We start from the raw sequence: 24253 nt of genomic DNA, 5'->3' as shown, positions 1-24253 counted from the left end.
GAGCCAGCGGCGCGCGCCGGAAGGACGTCAGCGCGCTTCCGGCGGCCGTGGGCGGGGCTCCGGGCTCCTGCCCGGGATATCTGCGGACGCATGGCAGGTGCGTGCAACGGGCCGGGTCCGGGGGACCGGGAGGGTGTGCGCGTCCCCGCTGGGCCTGCGACGTGGGCCGGGGGCCGGGGGCCGAGGCCTGAGGGAGTGTGCGGGGGTCCCTGCCTTGGCCCAGCCCATCCGCCGGCCTCGCGCAGGCTCGCGGTCCGCCCGGGAGCCAGTCAGTCTGGCTGAGCCTCGGTTCCTTTCTCGTGTAGAAGCTACTGGTATGGACAGGCGGGTCTGCCCATCCCGGCGCTCAGAGCGTGACTGTCACTGTCAGCCAGCATTAGCGGAGGACACTGCGTGCCAAGCCTTGCATGCCCAGCTCCTCCCAAACCTTCCCCTGAGTGCCCCTCCGCATTACCCGCCGCAGAGCTGTCGCAGCGAGCACCAAGTAGAGTCCCAAGTGCTTTACGTGGGTCAGCGCGATAGAGCCCCGCAGGGATCCCGTGTGCGATGTGAACGGATTGGGAGCCGCGGCTCGGAAGGGCCGCTAACCTCACTCTGCTCTGTTCTGTGACTCCCATTACTGGTCTCTTTCCCGACTGGCCCCAGTTTCTTGAACTCAGAACTGTGTTTTGGGTTCCTAAATACGTGCTGGGAAATCGGACAGGGTCTTCACCCTCAAGGAGCCCCTCCTGGAGAAGAGAAACCCTTAGAATTTATAGGGCAGGTGATAAGGACTATTTCTCCATTTAACACATTTTATTCACCACTTATTGTGTGCTGAGGTTAGGAGAGGGAGCAAGACATAGTCACTGCCCAGGTGGGCTTACGGTCAGCGGGGAATATAAACATTACACCAGCAAATATACCACGCTGGTGAGTGTCAGTGATAGCCCAAGAGGTTGTTTCAGATATCCAGGGCAATGAGTCCTAACCCAACCTGGGAGGTCCAGGAAGATGTCCTTGTGGAAGGAGTGATTTCTGAAAACCTAAATCAGATCATGTCACTTTCCTACTCAGAGCTTATTGCTTCCTTTCCACTGACTTGGAATAAATCTAAACTCTTTGTCTTGGTCTTTAAGGTTCCAGTTGCTTGACTGTCCCCTCCACCATCCCCCTCCCACCACCATTCTATTCTAGATGATGTGGGATCATCGAGTACAAACGTCAAGAAAGAATTATTGGGATGTTGCATGGTGCAACTTAGCAAGTTTATTTAGGTAGCATGGGGCAGGATCCATGGGCAGAAAGGCCGCATTTTTGCTCAGTGGTCAAGAGGGAGGGGACATGCTGGGAGTATTATAAATTTTTCTTTGAATTTCTACTGATAAAAATACTTTAGCAAGATTTCTCTGGTGCTTCTCATTCAGTTCAATATTAACTGTTGGTGAGATTTATAAGCAGTCATGAGACCTTTTAAGAATGCAGCAACTGGGGCACCTGGGCGGCTCAGTAGGTTAAGCTGCTGCCTTTGGCACAGGTCATGATCCCAGGTTCCTGGGACCGGACACTTGTGTGGCTCCCTGCTCAGCAGGGAGACTGCTTGTCCCTCACCCTGTGCCCCTCCCTCTGCTTGTGCTTTTCTTTCCCTCTCTCACTCAAATGAAAAAATAAAATCTTAGGGGAAAAAAAAGAGTGAAGCAACCAGCACATATCTGATCTTTGTTGGAACTAGGTAAGCTAAAGGTCAGCCTTCCAGGCTAAAGGTTTACATTTTTCTGCTTTCTATCCCTCGTCATAAACACGCTGGTCTTGCTTAATTTTTCAGACTCACAGTGCTCATTCTCACATTAGGACCTACTGCTGACCTCTCATCATTCAGGTTCTAGCCTAAATGACATCACTTCAGGGGTTCACTGTAATACAAGACCCCTTTTTCTTTTCCATGTAGCACTTACCACAATCTGAATCAATCATGGTTATCTGGTTCTCTATTATCCACCTCCTCTTTGCAAAGTTCCATGAAAATGGCCCTGGTACACCTCAGTCAGTCCCTTCATCCCCTGTGTCTGGCATGTTGTTGATGAGTCGTATAAAGACTGAAGGGATGTTTAAATAAGCAGAGCCTTAAAGGACTCTAGGAGTTAGCCAAGTGAGTGGGGACATACACGGCCAGCAGGTACACTCTAGGTCAAAGTCAGAGCTTGCACAGGGCTAGCCCTAAGGCATAGAGAGCAAGCCGTGAGAAGCTGGAGAAGTCCTGCCTGGTTGGCAGGACTTCCATAACAGGTGTGATTGCGGTTTATACTAACAAGTAAATATTTGGTCTTTGTCCTGTTTTTGGCAGAGAGGTAAAACCCTTGGTATTTCCTTCGTGTGAGAATGAGCAAGTTGTCTTTTGTTATACTGATGAAGTAATTTTTGGGAAGCCTTTGGATGGGCGCTGGTTCCCATGCGCAAACACACACATACGCACCCCCCAGTCACATGATTAAAGGGTTGGAACTGGGGCGCCTGGGTGGCTCAGTCAATAAGCGTCTGCCTTTGGCTCGGGTTATGATCCCAGGGTCCTGTGATTGAGCCCGAGTTGGGCTCCCTGCTTGGCAGGAAACCTGCTTCTCCTTCTCCCACTCCCCCTGCTTGTATTCCATCTCTCACTGTCTCTCTTTCTGTCGAATAAATAAATAAAATCTTTAAAAATCAATCAATCAATCAATAAAGGGTTGGATCTTTCAGTCCCACGTACTTCCCCCATGGCCCCAGGGGAGAGGGGTTCAGATTGAATCAATGAGCAATGCCCGAAGATTTAATCAACCATGCCTGTGCAATGAAGCCTCTGTAAAAGCCCACAAAGATGGGATTTGGGGAGTGCCAGGTTGGTGAACACATGGAGATCTGAGGAGAGTGGTGTGCTCAGAGACTCCATACCCCTTTCCACAAACCCTGCTCTGTACATCTCTTCTATCTGGCTCTTTCTTTTTCTTTTTCTTTTTTTTTTTTTTAAAGATTTTATTTATTTATTTGACAGACAGAGATCACAAGTAGGCAGAGAGACAGGCAGAGAGAAAGGAGAAAGCAGGCTCCCTGCTGAGCAGAGAGCCCGATGTGGGGCTTGATCCCAGGACCCTGGGATCATGACCTGAGCCGAAGGCAGAGGCTTTAACCCACTGAGCCACCCAGGTGCCCCTATCTGGCTCTTTCTAATAGGAGGGGGAAAAATACATATATATACATATATGTATATGTATATATATATACATATATATACTTAGTTGCAGAACACACACACACATATATAACACATATATGTTATATGTGAGGACATATATAACACATATGTGTGTGTGTGTGTGTGTGTCTGTGTGTTCTGCAACTAAGACCATAAATTTGCTGACTTTAAACAGCAAATATGGGACAGGCAAGCTATGATGAGTTCTGGCAAGTTGGAAGAGACAAAGGGAAGGTCAGCTTTCCTTCAGTTTTTAGGGGGAAACTGGAGAGTTATCGTAAATAAAAATGTATTCGAGAAGAACAAGAGTTCAAGGTTGTCGTGGTTTCTGCAGTGTGGTTTCTGCACTGGCTGCAGTGAGACAGTGAGAGATGGTGGTTAGTACATTTATTGCCGGGGCGAGTGGCGGGGGCTCTTCCTTCCTTTTCTTAAACGCAGGAGATAAAATTCCTTTGTGAAGTATGTCCTCACTTGTTGAAGTCATTCTTGCCTGCCTTCCTCCTGCTGGTTGTGGAGGCTACAGCAAGTAGTGTGTGCCTGAACACATGCCTCTCCGGGGCTTCGGACTCCATTTTAAATGAGGTTTCCTGTATTTTCACATTTCCCTCTTTTGAGCAATTTGCTTAAAAAAAAAATGACTTTATCAAGAGTCAGCTTTCCTGCCTGCATTTAGTGGTTTTGTCCACTTTCCTGGTTGTCCTATCCTGTGTCAGAGGGAAAGTGCATAATGACTGGAAGCCATTGAGGCCACATGTGAGTGACAAAAAAGGGTAGGAGGGAGACCTCAGTCCTTCCCATCTAAAATCTCTACCTTGGGGCACCTGGGTGCCTCAGTGAGTTAAGTATCTGCCTTCTGCTTAGGTCATGATCCTGAGGTCTTGGAATCAAGTCCCACATCAGGCTCCCTGCTCGGCACGGGAGTCTGCTTCTCCCTCTCCCTCTACCACTCCCCCTGCTTGTGTGCTCTCTCTCTGTGTGTCAAATAAGTAAATAAATAAGATCTTTTTTTAAAAGGGCAGAATTAAAAATAATATAACAAATCCAGCTTGATAGTTCTAAACCAGGAGCTCAAACCTGAAGGTAACCAGCTAAATAGATCAGAAGACCGGGGGTCATTGGGGTAATTCGTTGTAATCAGTGCTCTTGTTTCCTGATCTCTTATAAGTGGGTTTCTGTTTCTCCAGAGGTGTTTGCCTAGATACAGCTGGTGGTATTTCTGCACAAATGCCTCCTTATTCAGCAAGTAGATTGTCCAAAATGCCTTTATTTTTATTTATTTTTTAAAGATTTTATTTATTTATTTGACAGAGAGAGAGAGAGATCACAAGTAGGGCAGAGCAGCAGGCAGAGAGAGAGGGGGAAGCAGGCTCCCCACTAAGCAGAGAGCCTGATGCGGGGCTCGATCCCAGGACCCTGACACCATGACCTGAGCCCAAGGCAGAGGCTTCACACACTGAACCACGCAGGCGTCCCCTTTAAAAAAATGGTTTTTTTCGATTTTATTTATTTATTTGAGAGAGAGAGCAGAGCAGGAGGGTGGGCAGAGATAGAGGGAGAAGCAGACTGAGGGAGCCTGATGCAGAGCTCAATCCCAGGATCCTGGGATCATGACCTGAGCCAAAGGCAGAGGCTTAACCGACTGAGCCACCTGGGCACCTTGTCCCAAACTCCTTCGGCCAACAAGTCCCATGATCACCGTTGGGCTACTCTTGCTTTGGCTGTGGAATCAGCTACCTCTCCTAATGTAGAGAGAGATTTCGGATCATGTGTTCATTGGCACTACTCTGACCCAAAGGGAAAAGCCTCTCTACAGAGCCACACCAGGAGTGATATATGCCCCCAGAAGTTCCTGGTTAAGAGCGCCATGGAGCCTAATGAGGCAGGGCAGTGGAGGCCTATGGTTTGTTATGAAAGTTAACAATAAACAATAAACATTGACTTCCAAGTTGCCAACTAAGCATTCATATGACTTGGGAAATGCTGTTCCTATAAACAAAAATGAAACCATGTGGTGTGCGGGGACCCCAGCTAAGGTCTAGAGTGTGATTTATTAGCTGGAATTTCCTGATTAGCCTTTTCAAGTCAGGGATCAGAAGAGTTGAGATGATATTCCGCGAGAGGCTATCCCTTCATGAAGGGGTCTTTTATAGGAACTTTGCAAAGAGGCATAAACGTATTTGTATTTCCCTTGGGTGCAGGGAGAGAGATCACACTTACGTAAGAAAAAGAATGTGGGATTGACCGATGGCAAAAATGCAGGGATTTAACTGAGTTAGTACAGTCATGACTGGGGAAAGGCTGAAACAAGTGCGAGAGTGCCGGTCAGAGTAGCAGTGGGTGACATCTGTTGGCTTGCAGGTGTCATCTACCATGGCATTTGGGGACTACAAAGAAATTGGATATAGGTTATAGGTGTCTGACATTGTGAACAGGTCAGAGCTTCTGGTGACAGGTGCAATAGTCAGAAAGCTTTCCTCCTTTTGTGGGGGATTGGGAAATGTGAGTAGGGCACTGTCTTTCAAGAGAGGGCGAGGGGCATCTGGGTGGCTCAGTCGGTTGGGCATCCACCTCTTGGTTTTGGCTCTGGTCATGATCTCAGGGTTGTGAGATTGAGCCCTGCAGGAGTCCTGTCATGCCAGAAACTCTAATTCCGCCCCCTCTTTCTTTTTCTTCTTCTTCTTCTTCCTCTTCTTCCTCCTCCTCCTTCGTCTTTTTTAGAGAGAGAATGTGCGCGTGCACACAAGCAGCAGGGGAGGGAGGAGAGAATCTCAAGCAGGCTCCACATCCAGCATGGAACCCAATACGGGCCCCTTCGTGCCCTTTCTCTGATGATGATGATGATGATGATGATGATGATGATGATGATAATGGCCAGAGCAGCTGTGAGGAATATAGCACCTAATATATTCTGGACGTAAGACCCACTTAAAATTTTCTCCCTGCTAAAAATAGGAAGCCAGCCTGTTTCCATGACATTACAAAATTGTGAGCCACTCCTAAAGCATATTTGCTGTCAGCGTAAATGTGGGCAGCTGTGCCCTTGGCAAGCACGCCCGCCATGGGAGGGTGTACGGCTCGGCTTGTTGCGGTGAAGTGGCCAAAGGTAATGGTGTCACTCAGTTCCTTCAGAGGCGTTTGCAAGTGCATATCCAGCACAACATTCGCCATATCTGCCTCTCAGATGAAAACCATCAGGGAACCATGAGAAGTCAGTGTCCTCCAAAGGACGTCAGTCGTCACGGGAGGGAGTCAGGAGGTGATGCGTCAGTCAGGCACGAGCAGGGAGGTGACCGCAGCGAGGAGTTCTGGGAGGAGTGGTTAGGAGAGGATTTCACAGGAGGGGGACGACTGGCTGGGGGGTGGTGGCAGAGAGGGGGGCCTCTACTGCGTCGGGCATGGGGATGGCTGCGGATGGCTGCGGGGGTCCCGGGACTGTCTCCTGGCTGCTCTTAGCCAAAAGGGTGTTGGCAGGAATGGCTCTGAGGCAAGGTGACTGGTGCCACGTGGCATGCTGTTGGCCGTAATGCCCTGTGGGGTCGATGGGGATCCTTGTGTTTGGGGTGAGTAACCCCAAGGAATTCCCTTCCTATTCATGTATAAAAAGGCAGTTGATCACTGGGATGGCCAAGGGCAGGGGAATTTATTAAGCTTTCTTTTTTTTTTTAAGATTTTATTTATTTATTTGAGGGAGAGAGAGGGAGAGTGAGCATGAGAGAGAGAGAGAGAATGCACGCTTGAGGACCATCAGGAGGAGGGGTAGAGAGAAGGGGAGAAGCAGGCTCCCTGCTGATCAAGGAGCCCACTGTGGGGCTTCATCCCAGGACCCCGAGATCATGACCTGAGCCAAAGGCAGAGGCTTACCCCACTGAGCTGCCCAGGCATCCTTCATCCTGGTCCTCCTAACTAGAAGGTCACCCCAGTAATGAACTGAAAGACCTGCCCAGTAATGAACACAGAGTTCAGGCTACCCAAGTCGAATTGGTGTTTAAAGGAAGATCAGAATTTTCTTTAAAAACCATTTGGAGGGACACGTGGGTGGCTTATTTGGTTGAGCATCCAACTCTTGATTTTGGCTCTGGTCATGATCTCAGAGTCATGAGATCAAGCCCTGCATCAGGTTCATGCTGAGCGTGGAGCCTGCCTAAGATTTTCTCTTTAAACAAAAAAATCCCCACAGTAACTCGGAGACAACTATGATCATCGTGCATGGGTTCATTGGGTTTCTGAGTACAAGCCTGAAGCAAGTGTGTTCGGCAGGGATTGGGAAAGCCCTAGGAATTGCTGCTAAAAGCATTTAGTGCCTGCAGGAGCTCAATCATATAGCAAAGCGTGGGTAGGACCCCATCTGTGGTTCTACAGATCCCTCCGTGGAGCAGCTGGCCCCGGCACCTCAACACATCGGGCTCGGCCACTGACTGCGGACAAAATCCACAGGCAGAGAGGCGAGTGGTGGCACACAAGAAAGGACTTCATGTCAGTGAGTGACACCGGGAGGACCCTAGACTAGTGTCTCAGAGTCTCCCAAGCCCTGAAGATCCTCTCAGGTCTGTCTAAGGAGAATGTGGGACAAAGATGGGTGGCGCGTGCAGGGGGCAGCGAAGGTCTGGTGTCGCTGTCGTGGGCCAGTCAGGAGGGGTCTTCCTGGCTCCGGCCATCCTTCTCACTTGAGGGGGTAGTCTCGGTTCCCCTCACGGGCTGCTCTGCCAGCTGGCTCTTTTCCAGAGTTACGGAGTTAAGAGATAAGCTGAAAAGAAGAACTTAGTCATGTAGAAGTACTGACCGAGGTCGGAAGGGACATCCTCCCCTCCCCAGGATTACCAGTGTGGCGAGCTCATCGAGTGATGATGGGACGGGTCCCGGACAGCAGGCCTGTGGAATCGCGGATCTGAATCTGAGAAACCCAGCTGATGTGTCGCCGTCTCAGCCAGTCTGGGGGGATCTGTGGGGACCGTCAGCAACTCGGAGCGTCCCAAATCTCACTTTGGGGAAGTCTTTGACTGTAGCTCTTAATTCGCCTGCAGTCCACGTCACACGAGAAATCGGGGGGTTCGCATGTGGACCCTCAGAGGGTCTGAATTTAATGGGGCAGGTTTTCATAGGTTTGGGAGAGGGACGGAAGGATGTCCAGACAGAGGAATGAGGAAGTGCAAGGGCATAGAGGAGCGGCCGTGCAGGGGGACGGGGAGGGTGGCCGTGAGCCTGTGAAGGTGAGCTGTGTGCCCTGAGACCAAGAGGACAGGCGGGGAGCAAGGGACCTCAGATGACTTTTGTCTTCCTTTAATTGTTTGTTGTTTGGTTAATTTGGAATCGTATTTTGTGAAGAGGCGACTTGAGAGTCCTGAAATTCTGTTAGAAGCCTCCAGGTACCCATTAAATCGGCATCCCATGCAGTCTGTTTAATTGTAGAGTCAGAGCTTTCTAATTAGGTTCTGAGAGAAGTTGGGGGGGTGAGGTCGAGCGTTCCCCATAGTGGCTGTTGAAGTTTGAACTCATCTTTGGGGAAGTTGGTACATTTAGTCAAAATGCTTTCCCACCAGCACTTCACGAGGGCTCCTTTTTCTCCACATCCTCATCAACACCTGCTATTTCTTGTCTTTTCTTTTTTAAAATTTTTATTTATTTGAGAGAAAAAGAGAGCAAGCATGAGCAAGGGGAGGGGCAGAGGTAGAGGGAGAAGCAGACTCCTGCTGGGCGGAGAGCCCGATGTGGGATTCAATCCCAGGACCCCAGGATGGTGACCTGAGCCAAGGCAGACACCTAACTGACAGAGCCAACTCAGTGCCCCTCTTGTCGTTTCCATGACAGCCATTCTGACAGGTGTGAGGTGATATCTCATCGTGGGTTTGGATGTAGGAAAGATGTTAAGGTTCGAAGCCAATGGCCAAGAAAGAATTCTTGAGACATCTTGGTCTTTGGAGCATTCTTGGTCCAAAAAGGTGGTTTTATTAAAGCACAGGGACAGGACCTATGGGCAGAAAGAGCCGCACTGGGGTCATGAGGAATGGCCCATTATATACTCTCAAGTTGAGCAGAGGTCAGGGACAGTGTAAGTCTTTAAGGAATTTTGGAAGCAAGGTTTCCAGGACCTTGAGGGGGATAGCTGTTGTTGGGAAAAGGTCACCTTATCCATGAGACCCTTCAGATGTATAACAGTGGGCCATATGCTTGGAGGGGTGATTGCCAACATCTATCTCAGGGTTAGAGAAAAAGGAAATTTCTAAAGGAATTTTTATTTAAGACTTACAGGATCCTGAGGGGAGAGGGGAGTCAGGGGAAGACTGCCTTATGCCTTTAGCAAGGGATTAGCTTCAAGGCAGCTGGTTTCCTAGAGGAATGTCACTCGGCCTGTTTTAAGCACTTACCCATGGGCTGTAAGTAGTAAGGAAATTTAATAACGTTTCTTTTGCCTCCGTTTCCCACGTCCATTCTGATTTGCAGTTCCCTGATGCTGGGTGATGCTGAGCATCTCTTCATGTGTCTGTCGGCCGTCCGTACGTCTTCTTTGGAAAAGTGTGTATTCGTGTCCTCTGTCCATTTTTAAATTGGATTATTGTTTTTTTGTTGTTGAGTTGTGTCCTTTCTTTATAAGTCCACCAGAGAAAAATAAATACAATGTGACTTCGTGCATGTGTGGAATTTAAGAAACAAAGCAAACAGAAAAAAGGAACAAAAAAGACTTGTAACAACAGAGAACACATTGATGGGTACCGGGGGGAGGGGGAGGGGCTGGGGAGATGGGGGAACAGGTGATGGGGATTAGGGAGCACACTTGTGCTGAGTCCTAGGTCGGTATGGAGGTGCTGAATCACTAGGTGGAACACACGAAACCAGTGCAGCACTGTGCTAATATACTCCAATGCAAATCAACGAGTACATAAATAATAGTAAAGCAGACAAGGAGGGACTGTAGCTTTTTTTTTTAAAGATTTTATTTATTTATTTGACAGAGAGAGACACATCGAGAGAGGGAACACAAGCAGGGGGAACAAGAGAGGGAGGAGCAGGCTTCCTGCTGAGCAGGGAGCCCCATGTGGGGCTCGAGCCCAGGACGCTGGGATCATGACCTGAGCTGAAGGCAGACGCTTAACAACTGAGCCATCCAGGGGCCCTAAGACCATAGCTTTTAAACCTAAAACCTGATGGGGTCCCAAAAAGAGGACGCTCCGTAGAGAGTGTGGAGAATCAAAATCCCATTACTCAAAATCTGGGGTGCGAAAGTGAGTGCTTCAAACAGATCCTGAATAAAGTCGGGCGCGGAATCTGAAACACCCCTTCTCCAAAGGGGTGAGTACGAGGCCTCCATGCAGACGCCTGGTCCCGTGGGGTCTTCTCCTTCGGATTCCACTCTAACTGCCAAGTAATAGAAACTTTAAACAGAGCAAAGAACATCTCTAAGTGAAAAAAAAAAAAAGAGTTGATTCAGGAATTGCAAAGAAATTGCAGTTCAGGACAATTCCCTGTGACGAATCCTAGGCGAGTCGGAGGAGACAGGGGAAGGTCAGCTTTAATTAGGTTTTAGGGGGAAGTGGGGGAGGGTTGAACCCAAGTTCTGTGGAGAACAAGAGTTCCAGGTTTGCAGTGGTTTCTCATCGGCTACAAGGGGTGGTTGGTGGGTGAGCCCTTGCTGGAGCTGGGGTGGGGGAAGGCGCCTTCTTTTCCTTCAAAGCAGGAAATGAAATTCCTACGTGAAGAGTGGCCTCCCTTGTCGTGATAACTCCTCTCCTCTCCTTTCTGCGGGCTGTGCAGGCCACAGCAAGTCACGTGTGTGAGAGCCGCCCTTTCACGGCTCCCTGCCTCCCTCCGAAATGAGGTTCCTTTTTTTTATTTCACAAATTTGTAATCATTGTGTTTCTCTTACTCCCTGTCAGCAAACACTCCTGGAAGTGCAACACCCAGAAAACCTGTCTTATCTGTCAGCGCAAGAAAAATTAAGGACAATGCAGCTGATTGGCATAATTTAATCCTGAAATGGGAAACCCTCAACGACGCGGGCTTTGCTACTGCAAACAGCATTGCCAACCTGAAGACCCGGGTGCGGTGAGTGTGTGTGGAGGTCCTCGTGCTCTAAGCTCCGCGCCCTTACTGATCGGGCAGAGTCCGCCGGGGGTCTCTGAGGGCGGGAATGGCAGTCCGCGTCAGCATGAGCGGATGACCTCACGTTGAGAAGAGGAGCAAGTGGTGAAACGGTGTGCGCACCCGTCAACTGTGCATGTCCATTTTAAACACAGAATGGTGCTACCTACTGTTTGCCGTTATGTCTGTATATAAAATTATAGAAATGGATTGGAAGGACGGGCCCGGTCGAGAAACTCGGCCCCTTCCCAACGGGTGGGTGCTGGGTGGGAGGTCAGCAGGGTTGGACTTCACGACCTTGTACTTCGTTTCTGTGACGTTGTGATGGACAGTACGGGCGCTCCTTCTCTTTGGTCTCCCTCCCGGTTCCTGGCATACAGGTCCGAAAACCCCTCCGACTTCCCCATGGATAAGGGCACTAGGAGCATCCTCTGTAATATCTGGTCTTTTGTCCCCAGAATGACCCAGGTGAAAGGAGCGTCCTGAGTTCAGGCTAGGGAGGTGACTTCCGGCCAGCCCCGCCCCCGCGGAACGAGCAGGGGATTAGAGATCGAGAATTTTCAGCCCCTCCCCTTCACCCCACCTCCCAGGGAGGGGAGAGGAGTCCCCAGGGGCCAGTGATTTAGTCAATTGTGCCTACCTAACAAAGCCTCCGTAAGACCCCAAAAAGATGGGGTCGGGAGAGCTTTTGCTCTGGGAAATAGTTAATACCTCTCCCTGCTGGAAGGGTGGCCCCCAGACTCCACAGGGACCAAACCCCTGTGCTCAGGACCCTCCTGGACAATCCTAAGTGTTCCTCTTCATCGGGCTGTTCTTTCGTGTCCCTTAATATCCTTTGTCACCAAGCAGCGATCCAGTAAGGAAACCATTTTCCGGAGTTCTGTGAGCCGCTCCAGCAAATCCTTCAGATCCAAGGGGGCGGCTTGGGGGAACCTCTTACCCACGGCGCATTATAGTCAGAAACACAGCTAACACCTTGGACTTGCCGTTGGTGTCTGGAGTTGAGCGGGGCCAGTGTCGCGGGGCCGAGCCCTGGCGTGTGGGATCGGACTGTCTCCCGTAGGGAGTTTCTGCGCGGACACTGCGAGAGAATGTCTGCGGGCTGTGAGGGCCCCTGGTGTGGAGAAACTCACTCCCTGCCTTTGGTGGGCGGGTGTCGGCAGTCGGGGGGACGGAGAGCAGAGGGGAGCTAGGAGTGTCCTCTTCCTTAGCAATTTCTTTCCTTCTGTGTGTTTTTTTATTAAATCATTCTTCACTTAAGACCAAGTGGTCCTTTTTAAAGTATGATTTTTTATTTGTTTATTTGACACAGAGAGGCAGCCGGAGACGGAACACAAGCAGGAGGAGTGGGAGAGGGAGAAGCAGGCTTCCTGCTGAGGAGGAAACCGAACTCGGGGCTTGATCGCAGGACCCCCGGATCATGACCTGAGCGAGGGCAGACGCTTAGCAACTGAGCCACCCAGGCGCCCCATAATTTCTTATTTTTTAGATGTTTTAGTTATTTGTTTATTTGAGAGAGAGAGATTGAGCAGGGGGAGGGACAGAGGGAGAGGGAGAAGCAGACTCCCTGCTGAGCAGAGAGCCCTACGCAGGGCTCGATCCCAGGACCCCAGGACAGTGACCTGAGTCAAAGACAGACGCTCAACCCACTAAGCCACCCAGCCGCCCCCCTCCCCCGCCACCCGCCAAAATGTATGTACTTCATGGAGCACTGGGTGTGGTACATAAACAGTGAATCTCGGAACACTGAAAAAAAAGCTGGGGAAGAAACTTCATTTTCTTTTTTGCATAAACCAGAAAAAACAGCTAGTCTGTGCAGCTTCCTTGTTGACCTCAGCAGATGAACTGAGCTGATAGTGTTAATTCAGATTTGGTAAATTATCTGAATCTTCGTTTCTGTAGACTTGCAATCTACATGCAATTTTTACTAAATCAGATAGCTTTTACATTTTCACTTGTGTACATAGGCTCCCCACCCTTTTCAACATCCATTAGTTAATTGATCTTTGTAAACTGGCATTGAAACATTACAACAATGTTTTGTTGCACCAATTTTATAAACTTACAGTGCAATACGTGTTATTTTTCCGAGACAAACCAAAGGTTAATATCTCAAGGTTCTTGCTGCCTGCTTTAGCAGCTGCCTGCTTTAGCAGCATTTGATGGGAGGATCTTTTATATACATTTGTAATAGATGAGAAATAAACCAGATTGCAAATAATTTTTTTTTTTTTAAACTTAAACCATGTACCAAGTCTTTGGTCCAAATTGTGTAGGGTAAGTTAAGCTTAAATGGCATTCTATTAACCAGTATGAGTGTGTTTCTGTAAGCATAGTTATGTTGAAATAAAGTTTTAAAAAGCCAAAAAAAAAAAAATAAAAATAAAATTGAAAATAAAAACATAAAGAGACGAAGGAGTCCTGAGGAAACTGTCGGCGGCGGCCAGTTCCGGTGGGGATCGGCCTCGTTATTCTTTGCACGTCCTGCACGTGTCATTTCTTATCTCAAAGTTATAGGTCCGCGTTCCTATGTCCTTGTCTGTAAGGGGACTACTGGCCCCGGGCTCTGGCCAGTTCCCGCCGCAGGTCTCACGCGGCCGGCCCTCGCCCACTCGCCCTCCTGCACGCGGAGCTGAGACTGTTCTGTTCGTGCTTCGTTTTCCTAAGTGTTGTGACCCCACTAGGTTAATTTCATGCCCCACAGGCCGCAGCCTTCGGTTTACCAAACAGTCCCCAGACGGTGAACTCGGGGAAATGGGCACGTCGCGTTCCTGTTCGTACACCGAGCACGGAGCCCTAGGCCAAAGGCACCACGGGACGGCCTTCAGCCGACTCCCTCCAGCGCAGAGCGGCTGGGCGTCTTCCTTGGGCTCAGAAGTAATAAGGAATGATAATGAATAATAAGTAATAAGGAATCCTGTATCGCATCCACATGAAGTACACCTGGGCCAAATAGGCGCCTGACACCCTTACGTGGAGATCGCAGTTTCTGAGCTCTGCCGTAAGGAAGCGAGGTGCCTTTCAGGGTGTGCTTAGTTTCCACTCTTTTCCCTTCTGTCCAGGAGTGAAGATAAGACAGAGTTACAGGGCAGCAGCCCAGCTTCCGGGGAAGATGCGGAAAAGACGCTTCCAGAATATAGCAAGGAGCTCGAGGCGCTGTGTGAGGAGCTGCAGACCACCTTGGAGGCTTTGGTGAGATCCAGAGCCCCTGGCACCTCGGTGGGGGGGTGGGGGAGGTGGACTTGGGACTTTCTCGGCGCTCGGCAGGTGTGCACATGGTGGGAGACGCTGTCCCCCAGACACTGTCCTCAGCCTCCTGCACTTGCCTCCTACATCTCAGTGCCCCCAGGACGCTGTCCTAGACCTTTCTTCTTTCCGCCCCATGTGCTGTCTGGGTCCATCTCACCCTCTTCTTTTTTTTTCTTTTTTTAAAGATTTTATTTATTTATTTGACAGAGAGAGATCACAAGTAGATGGAGAGGCAGGCAGAGAGAGAGAGGAGGAAGCAGGCTCCCCGCTGAGCAGAGAGCCCGATGTGGGACTCGATCCCAGGACCCTGAGATCATGACCTGAGCTGAAGGCAGCGGCTTTAACCCACTGAGCCACCCAGGCGCCCATCTCACCCACTTCTGAAGGCTCCACATGGTAAATATTTCGGGATTTGTGGGCCCTACCGTGTCTCATCATCACTGGGCTCCCCATGTAGCGCCCACAGGTGGTACAGAAGTGAATGGCGGCCTAGCTGGCGCGCAGGGGCGCGTGAGCACCAGCCTCCAGGGTCCCAAATAGACCAGGCTCGGCCACTCCCCACTGACAAAACTCACAGGCAGAGAAGCGAGTGGTGGAGGCACAAGAAAGGACTTTGCTTCGGTGAGGCCGACACTGGGAGGGCAGCAGACTAGCGTCTCAATGACCCTCTGGAAAGTGCTGGAAAGACTTGCAGGTTTATGTAAGGACACATGGGACAAAGGTTGGTGGGTACGTGCAGGTGGGCGGTAAAACGTTGATCGTGATTGCCGGGTTGGGGGGCAGGGTCGCACGGGGTCTTGCTGGCTCTGGGCAGTTGTTGTTGCTTGAGGGGGTAGTTTTGGTTCCTGTCATAGGATGTCCAAATGGACGTAGTTCAGGTTTCTGTCCGTGTGGCTGTGTTCCAATAAAACTTTATTCATGGACACTGAAATTTTAATATCACGTAATTTTGATGTGTTGTAGAATATTCTTTTTACACGGTTCTCTGAAGCATTTCAGAATATAAAACCCATTCTGAGCTCTTGGGCCATACTAAAGTAGTGTGTGGGCTGGCTTCGGTCTGGGCCCTGGTCTGGCCCACGAGAGATGTTCTCAGTGTGTAACGAACTAATGACGGGTTCCATTACCAGTACCCACCGCACCTGCCACCATAGACTTAACTCCGCATCTCCTCGCTGGGCACAGACTCGAACTTGGGTAACTAGAACTTACCCCTGAACATGGAAGAATCTTTATCTTTTAATCTTTGATGGAAATGTTTCTGATCTTTGACATGACTTCTTGCCTGTGAAACAGAATATGTGGAATGTAATTATGTGGAGTGTGATTGTATTTCTTAAAGATACTACTTGTTCAGATTTAGGATTCCAACTGTAACAAAGCTGTCGGTTTAAAGGAGTTTTTCAGGAGGCGCACCTGGGTGGCTCAGTCAGTTGAGTGTCTGCCTTTGGCTCAGGTCATGATCCCAGGGTTCTGGGATCGAGTCTCGAGACATTCTCCCTACTCGGCGGGTTGTCTGTTTCCGCGTCTCCCTCTGCCTGCTGCTCTCCCTGCTTGCGCTCTCTCTGTGTCAAATAAATAAATAAAATCTTTAAAAATAAATAAATAGAAGACTTTTTAGGAAAGAAAGACTACCTTTTTTCTTTTTTTTAAAGTAGGCTCCACACTGAGCATGGAGTCCAATGTGGGGCCTGAACTCACAACCCCGAGATCAAGATCTGAGTTGAGATCAAAAGTCAGACACTTAACCAACTGAGCCGCCAGGCGCCCCGACACTACCCTTTTAGACACATCAACTGTAAGATGCATTATAGTTTCAGGAACACTAAAATGAGAAAATAAATGTTTGAGGACATTTTGGTAATTTGGCCTTTTATGATCGAAATCAGTAGTGTCTTTGGGATATTTAAGATTCTTATGGGGCTAAATAGCAAACAGTTTTCTCCAAGTAGATGATCAGGTTTCTGTCATCCTCCTGTTCTGCCTTCCCTCGCCCCGGGCTTGTGCTGGGATGACAAGCACTTGCCCTCCGCAGGCTGTCTGAGCAGGTAACGAGACAGGCGTCATCGACTCCGTGTCTAGGCCCCCACTCAGGAAGGCAAGAGAATTAAGAGTGTAGGCTACGTGAGGTCCACTGTCTTTGTTTGTGTCCCTGGCGAGTGAGGTCCGGACATGGAGCTCCTGGCCAGTGGGGAGCGGACACAGGCCAAATACGCGATTGAAAGGGACAAAGTTCTAAGTTGGGGAAAACTGCCCACTTGTTTTGTTTTCTTTTTCCCAAATGAACCCGTTTGATCATGGCAAGTATTTGTGTTTGGGCCGCCTGGGTGGCACACTGGGTTAAGCCTCCGATTCTTGGTTTCGGCTCAGGTCGTGATCTGAGGGTCGTGGGATGGAGCCCCATGTCACGCTTCTCACTCAGTGCCGGGTCTGCTTGAGATTCTCGCGCGCGCTCTCTCTCTCTCTCTCCCCCTCTCCCCATGCACGCTCTCCCCTTCTCTCTCTGCCTCTCCCTTTCTCTCTAATAAATAGATCTTTTAAAAATACATACTTTTGGGGGCGCCTGGGTGGCTCAGTGGGTTAAAGCCTCTGCCTTCAGCTCAGGTCATGATCCCAGGGTCCTGGGATCGAGCCCCGCATCGGGCTCTCTGCTCAGCGGGGAGCCTGCTTCCTCCTCTCTCTCTCTCTGCCTGCCTCTCTACCTGCTTGTAATCTCTGTCAAATAAATAACATCTTTAAAAAAAATACATACTTTTGTTTGAACAAAAAGCAGGTGCATGTATTGTTCCTAAAAGAAACCAGGTAGCTAAAAAAAAAAAAAAAAAAAAAGAAACCAGGTAGCTGAGTTCCAGTCTTAAAATAATGTGAAGAGCCCAGAAGCCGAGCACATGTGCTGCTCAGTCAGCTGCCCTCCGGCCCCGACCGCTCACTGCCTCCCGCCAGAGCCTCTCCATCCCTCATCCCCTTCCAGGAGACAGCCTGTCACAGAAGCTCAAAGCTGTGTTGGAACGAGAAACATTTTCAACACATACTGATGTGACTTTTACAAAATGTAAAAAAATCTGAAAGGATTTTGTTTTCAAGAGCCACTTGGCTCTGGTTCGAGCACACGCTCTCATCTGTCACTTAGACGTAGGCCCCGCAGGAAGAAGTTTCAGAGGGGCGGCCGATGGGGAAGAGCGGGGGTGCCTTTCATTTCAGGCACGCCAGGAGGGATTGGCTTTGTCTGTCTGTCCTAGGCTCACTCACCCTCCAGTGCTGGGCTGGTGCCCTGGGACTCTGTTCTCTGCCCCACTGACCTGCATTGAGGAGGGACAGCGTGGTAAGACGTTAGTGGGGAGAGTCAAGGTCCGAAAAACCCAGCCAGCAGGCTCGGTGAACTGAGCAGCAGCAGAGGAAAGGCGGGGCACGTGCCCTCGGTCCCTCTGACCTGCAGCACAGGCCCAGGGTGAGGCAGGCCAGGGGAAAGTAGCCGCTGGGTTGTAGGTGGCCACCTGCTTGTGGTCAGCCGAGTTCCCAGGACCTTCAGATAAAGGCCGGGCTGTGTCCCTGACAGCCAACAAAATGATGGGCCCAGCCATCAGTGCAGACAGAGACAGCATGGTGCGTGTTTGGAGCGGGGTGTCGGGGGGGCAGGCATTATCAGGAAGAAGCTATTGGAGGGACTGGAGTTGTAGCCCGGGAAAGGGGGAACCAGCAGACAAAACAGCTGCCATCACAGCCAAAAGGCTATCCAAGAACCGAAAAGGGTCCACTGGTTTTCTGAGGCCTCTCAGGGGACAAAGGAGACCCTGGTACTGGCAGAAGCTTTGGCTCCCACCAGGGAACAATGTGGCAAGTCCTGTCCGGAGCTGGAAGGGGCTCCCGCGGAGCTGGTGTGGCCCAAGGTGGGAAATGTGTGCCCAGAGGGCTGGACAATGCTTGCTCCCGGGCGGAACCGCACCAGCACACGCACGCCTCACTCTTGGGCCTGCTTCACAATTCATATTAATCCCATCCTGTTCATTAACGTTTTTCTATAATACAGTTGAAAATCACATTATATAATCACCTCTCGGTCTTTTGGCTAAGATCAAGTGTAAAATCACATTATACACACTGTTACCTGGGTATTGCTTCCCTGCCGAAGTCTTTGAGCCTGGGGCTGACTCCCTTTATCCTAAGAAGGGAAGTTTTCTTTCTTTCAAAGGGACCTCTGGAGCAGGAGGGAGACGCACACAGGCCCGAGGCTAGTAGCCCAGTGGGAAGACAGGCTGAACTGCGTGCTGCGGGGTTGCTGATGCTAAGGCCCGGTGGCTTTGGGAAGAGGCAGATACCCTGGTCTCTACAGTCTCCCAGGCCACAGTGTCCTGCTTCCGTGGATTTATTCTCTATGTTTTTTGGGGACACCTGATTTTTTAGGACAGAGAGTTTACGTAAATTACCCCCAGCCTGCAGCTCTTTTCAGACGTGCCCATCCTATGAATCACAAATTGGAACGCCACGTCCGTCGTAATTCATGAGGCAGTACTGACACGCTGTTCCTGAATGAAGCTGCAGTCGAGTCACATTTCTTTCCTTTTTCCCTACCGCCCTCTCTGCACCCCGGACGCCACAGTGAATGTAGTCACCACGTCGGCTCCAGCTCCTTGTGGCCGCCCCAGTCTCATGGACTTCGCTTGTTTTTTCTAGCAGTGACAGTTTTGAGGACAACAGGTCAGGCATTTCGCAGCTGCCCCTCACTTGGGGTCTGTCTGATGACCTTCTCATGATTTGGCCAGGGTCATGGGTTTTTCGAGGGAGACTGCGGAGACGGAGACGAAGTCTCATCATCCCATCGAGGACAGGGAGTGTGACCACACCCATCACTCTGGGTGTTGACCTTGACCGCGTGACTGTCAGGTTTCTCTGTAAAAGGAGCTCCTTTCGCACTGTCCACACAGCCCACACTGGGGGAGTGGGAAGTTCTGCCCCTCCTCCTCGAGGGCAGAACATGTACGTAAATCGTGTCTCTCCCCCCCCCTGCCTGTGAGTTACTGGACCATTCATTTCTAGCAGTGGGGACTCGTGGTTACTTGTTCTCCACCTTGGGCTGTCAGAGAATACTGCTTTATTTTGTCCTCAGACTGTCCCTGCTTTGGCCCGTAGGAGTTCCATTGGCTCCTGTTCCTCTTAACATGCTTCCATCATTGTGAGTTTTTGGTTTGGGTTTTTTTGAACACTTCCTTACTTCCTAGCGTTTCAAGACATTCTAGGCGCATCTGGTGTATTCCCTGCCTCTGATCAGCCATTTCCCCAAGGAGCCCTCGTTTCTCTGATTGGAGGATGGTTTTAGAAACCCAGGTCTGGGTGCCAGCTGTCAGGCCCTGGAATGCTCTGCTCTAGGGAATTTATTCTATTTTGAAGTGGTTTGGAAAGAAGTTCTCGTTCTGTGTTCAAAACCAGAAGTTAATGGAATAAGGCTTTTCATATTATTTGTCTTGTTTTCTAGCTTTTGGAGAGAATGATTTTCCAGACTTGGCTTTAAGTGTCTTTAATGAATTTGACTGTGGCAGGGGGCTTTGAGGCACCATTTCCCTAACGTGGACAAACGTTTTACAGTTTGTTCTGTGGGAGGAGGTGTTCTGAGGTTGCCCTGGGAGTGGGCACCTCCGTGTGTGCCTTGCCGGCTCAGGGCTGCCCACCTCGTGTGGTCTTTTTCTCTGTTGATGACCAAGCTCTGCACGGCACTGCCGGCCGGGGTCAGGCTCCAGGATTTTCCTTGCTCTCCCGATTATTTACAAGCTTTTCTTTGAATTAGGTGGCAGGATGCAGAGAACGTGGGTTGGCCAAGAGACGTGGGTCAGGAAGCGTGGTGCAGTGGTGCTGGCTTTGACCTTCCCTAGCTCAGCAGCCCTGAGAATTGTGTCAGCTATAATGCAGAAATGCTGAGTCCTCTCTTTTGGGGTGGGGCCACATGAAAGATCAAACCTAAAAAGATTGGGAAAGGAGCATAGTGCCTTAAAAATCAATGTTAGCGGGCGCCTGGGTGGCTCAGTGGTTAAGCCACTGCCTTCAGCTCAGGTCATGATCTCAGGGTCCTGGGATCGAGTTCCGCACCGGGCTCTCTGCTCAGTGGGGAGCCTGCTTCCCCCTCTCTCTGTCTGCCTGCCTCTCTGCCTACTTGTGATCTCTCTCTGTCAAATAAATAAATAAAATCTTAAAAAAAAAAATTCAATGTTAGCGGCTCCCTCAGCCTTACTCCTGGGTCTTTTGCTGTGAAGGCCCAGGCATTGCCTGAGGGTACAGGACCAAGCGCATGTCCCTCCCCAGGAAGACTCTGTGTTCTCCTGGGGCCTACAGCTTGAGCTGACAGTCCATGTCAGAAAAATTTAAAAAATTAAAAAAAAAATCAATGTTAGCTGAACTTAGCGCACACCACATCCGGCGTAATTGGAGAGTGGCCGAAGGGCCAAGTGTAAGGAATTCAGATTTTGACAATTTCTAGATCTCTGTGCATTCACGCCTGTGCACGTGGGGTGAAGTATACACAGGGTCAGAAATGTGGTTTTAGTGGGTCTGTGCTGCTGACGTCTGAGGTCTTAGTTACGTGGTCCCTGTACGTAACAAATCCTTCCATAGCGCCAACGGGTTCTTCACAAGTACCTCGTCCTTCTCGCTGCCGTGTAGGCAGTTTGTCAGAGCGGACTGTGCTGGCTTGTCTGTGCAGCAGGGATGGTGTCCATGTCCCCTGCGGTGGCCGGGCTTCCTGCAAAGGCCACCCCACCCCGAGGCGCGTCAGTGTCCGCTTTCCTCACTTCCTGTGTCAAGGGTGTGGGGCTGCCTTTCCTGACCACCGTTTTACAGATAAGGAAACCGGGCGTTGAGGTTTCAGTAAACTCAGAGGCAGTTCATAAAAGTCAGAAATGAACTCATCTAACACCCTTCCCCCTGTCACCCCATCAAGGCAGAGCCTGCCTTTTGATTCCTCCACGTCTTGGGGCTAAAACATTAGCGCCTTCAGAAATCTTAGGGAAGTGGGACTCCGCAAGCTTTCTCTCTCCAGCCCGGAAAGCCAGGGCTTTTTTCTGAAGCAATCCGAGTTAAAGAAATCGTAGCCACCATCTGCCTCCAGCTGCCTGGAAATGTGCAGCGCATGGAGTGAACAGTGTTGAGTTATTGGACTTTGGGTCTCAACGGACTTCTGCCTCTGAGCTTCGAAAGCTCACAGTTACTGAATCTGAGACTGCAGTAGATTTCAAATAAGGTTCTCATATTCCCAATTAATATCTTTTCAGGCCAAAATACAGATGAAAATGGAAAAGCTGTCCTTGACCACCAAGGGGGTTTGTGAGCTAGAGAACTACCATTACCGGGATGGGAGGCCCCGCCCCCCCCTATTTCACACATGGCCCACAGCCCATTTCTGTAAGTAGTTCTCTTTTTACTGATTCTCAGGAGTAGAAATTATGAGAGCATTTGTGTTCTTGAGACGTGGTACTTGAAGAACCTAACAGAGTCTGAAGTTCAATTCGAGAGGATCCATTGGAAGGAAAGGAGATTGGGGGCATCTTAAAATGGGCCTTTCTTCTTGCCTCTAATAATCAGCAAAGAATATTAAATGTAATTAGAGACACATGAAGCGTTTTAGAGACACATTTAGCCCTTTATTATTTTTTTAAAAGGATTTTATTTATTTGACAGGCAGGGATCATAAGTAGGCAGAGATGCAAGCAGAGAACAGGGGGAGGAAAGCAGGCTCCCTGCTGAGCAGAGAGCCCAATGCGGGGCCCGATCCCAGGACCCTGGGACCCTGGGACCCTGGGACCATGACCTGAGCCAAAGGCAGAGGCTTACCCTACTGAGCCACCCAGGCACCCCCTTATTAGCCCTTTAAAACCAAGTGGTCAAGGCACCCAGCTGGCTCAGTCCACAGAGCCTATGACTTTCGATCTTGGGGTCATGAGTTCAAGCCCCATATTGGGCACAGAGATTACTTAAAAAAGCAAGTACATAACCTTAAAAAAAAAAAAAAAAAAGGGTAGAACGAATTCTACTGCCTCTGCGGAGACAGATTTTTTTTTTTCTTTTTTAGAAAGATAGGTTTTGGGGCACCTGGGTGGTTCAGTCACTTAAGCCTCCAACTCTTGATTTCAGCTCAGGTCTTGATCTCAGGATCATGAATTCAAGCCCAGCACTGAAGAAAAAAAAAAAAAAAAAGATAAACTGAGGTCAGTTGAACCCCCAAAAGAAGAACATGGAATGTTCTGGGAACATGGAATTCATTTCTTAAGTTCTACAAGATCAGGATTACTTTTTTTTTTTTTTAAGATTTATTTATTTTAGAGAGAAAGTGAGTGTGCACATGAAAGCAGAGGAAGGGGCTGAGGGAGAGAGAGAGAAGCAGACTCCCTGCTGAGTCCAGAGCCTGACATGGGGCTTGATCCCATGACCCTGAGATTGTGACCTGAGCCAAAATCAAGAGTTGGATGCTCAGCCGACTGAGCCACCTCGGCGCCCCTCAGAGTTACCATTAGCTTTGTTAGTTCAAAAGAAGGGTCTCATTATTTGTTGCCAATTTGAGACCTCGCTTTTTTTTTTTTTAAGATTTTATTTATTTATTTGACAGACAGAGATCACAAACAGGCAGAGAGGCAGGCAGAGAGAGAGGAGGAAGCAGGCTCCTTGCTGAGCAGAGAGCCTGACGTAGGGCTCTACCCCAGGACCCTGAGATCATGACCCGAGCTGAAGGCAGAGGCTTTAACCCACTGAGCCACCCAGGCGCCCTGAGACCTCACTTTTAAGTAAGGAAGAAAAGGGTAAAACCATTTGATGTAATGTGTTATTGGAATACTGTCTGTCTGAGGTGAACCTACTGTTTATAATCATCGCGGGACCCAAGAGTTGAGCAGAGGCTAGACTTACTCATTAACTTCATGGCCCTTATCATGCCACTAACCCTACTGATGGGTACAAGCCTGAGTGACCCTACTGATGGGTATGAGCCCGAGACCCTACTGAAGGGTACGAGCCCGAGTGACCCTACTGAATGGTACGAGCCCGAGTGACCCTACTGATGGGTACGAGCCCAAGTGACCCTACTGAAGGGTACGAGCCCGAGTGACCCTACTGATGGGTACGAGCCCGAGTGACCCGGACCCGCCCGGTCCTCCTTCACCCCTGCACTGTCGCCGAGTCTAGTTCTCAACAAGCTTTCCAGAGTGGGACCCACCCCCAGGCAGGAATGGTTCTGTGACTTTGTTGCCTCTAAAGAAAGACATTGGTTTCAGACGAGGTCTCCCGCAAGCTGTGCGACATGTACCAGAAGGAGCTTCTCCTGAAGCGCATGATCACGGAAGAGCTTGCACACGCCGCAGACTACGACCTCACCCTGAGCTACCTGTCAATGTGGCTGCACCAGCCCTATGTGGAGACCAACAGCACGATGCTTCTGGAAAGCATGCTGCTGGAAACAGGGCACCGGGCCCTGTGACGTCCCGGCATAGCCAGGCCTGAGCCCCCAGGCTCCGGACCGCCGGATGCTTCTGTGGCTCCCGTGATGGACGGTCTTTCATGTAAGACCCAGTGCTGTGACGCGGCCGCCCTCCGGCCTTAGTGTCTTCCGGACTGGATCACTTTAGTGGCTCCCCGTGGCCTGTCCCAACACTAGACTGCTGGGAGCCATGCTCCCTGCCATGTCGGCCACACCTGTTGTGAACCTGTCACCCAAGGGGACCTCACGTGAAATAAAGGAGTTCCCAACCAGGA

The 24253-nt window shown here is 50.0% G+C and overlaps 1 protein-coding gene and 1 non-coding gene across 2 annotated transcripts; both read left to right on the top strand.

Moving 5' to 3' along the window:
- The first annotated feature begins 9 nt into the window (after window positions 1–9).
- Window positions 10–24253, top strand: CINP (cyclin dependent kinase 2 interacting protein). Its single transcript, XM_059374029.1, has 5 exons — window positions 10–97; window positions 11074–11242; window positions 14341–14470; window positions 21784–21913; window positions 23776–24253. The coding sequence occupies exons 1-5, from the start codon at window positions 91–93 to the stop codon at window positions 23976–23978; spliced, it is 639 nt and encodes a 212-aa protein (XP_059230012.1). The 5' UTR covers window positions 10–90; the 3' UTR covers window positions 23979–24253.
- On the top strand, window positions 20733–20862 carry LOC132000544 (small nucleolar RNA SNORA49). Its single transcript, XR_009399393.1, has one exon. It is a non-coding gene; the product is annotated as a small nucleolar RNA SNORA49 (small nucleolar RNA).

The sequence above is a fragment of the Mustela nigripes genome, chromosome 13, assembly GCF_022355385.1.
Source record: "Mustela nigripes isolate SB6536 chromosome 13, MUSNIG.SB6536, whole genome shotgun sequence".
Taxonomy (NCBI): domain Eukaryota; kingdom Metazoa; phylum Chordata; class Mammalia; order Carnivora; family Mustelidae; genus Mustela; species Mustela nigripes.
The sequence above is the reverse complement of the archived record's forward strand: the minus strand, read 5'-3'. Positions and strand labels throughout refer to the sequence as shown.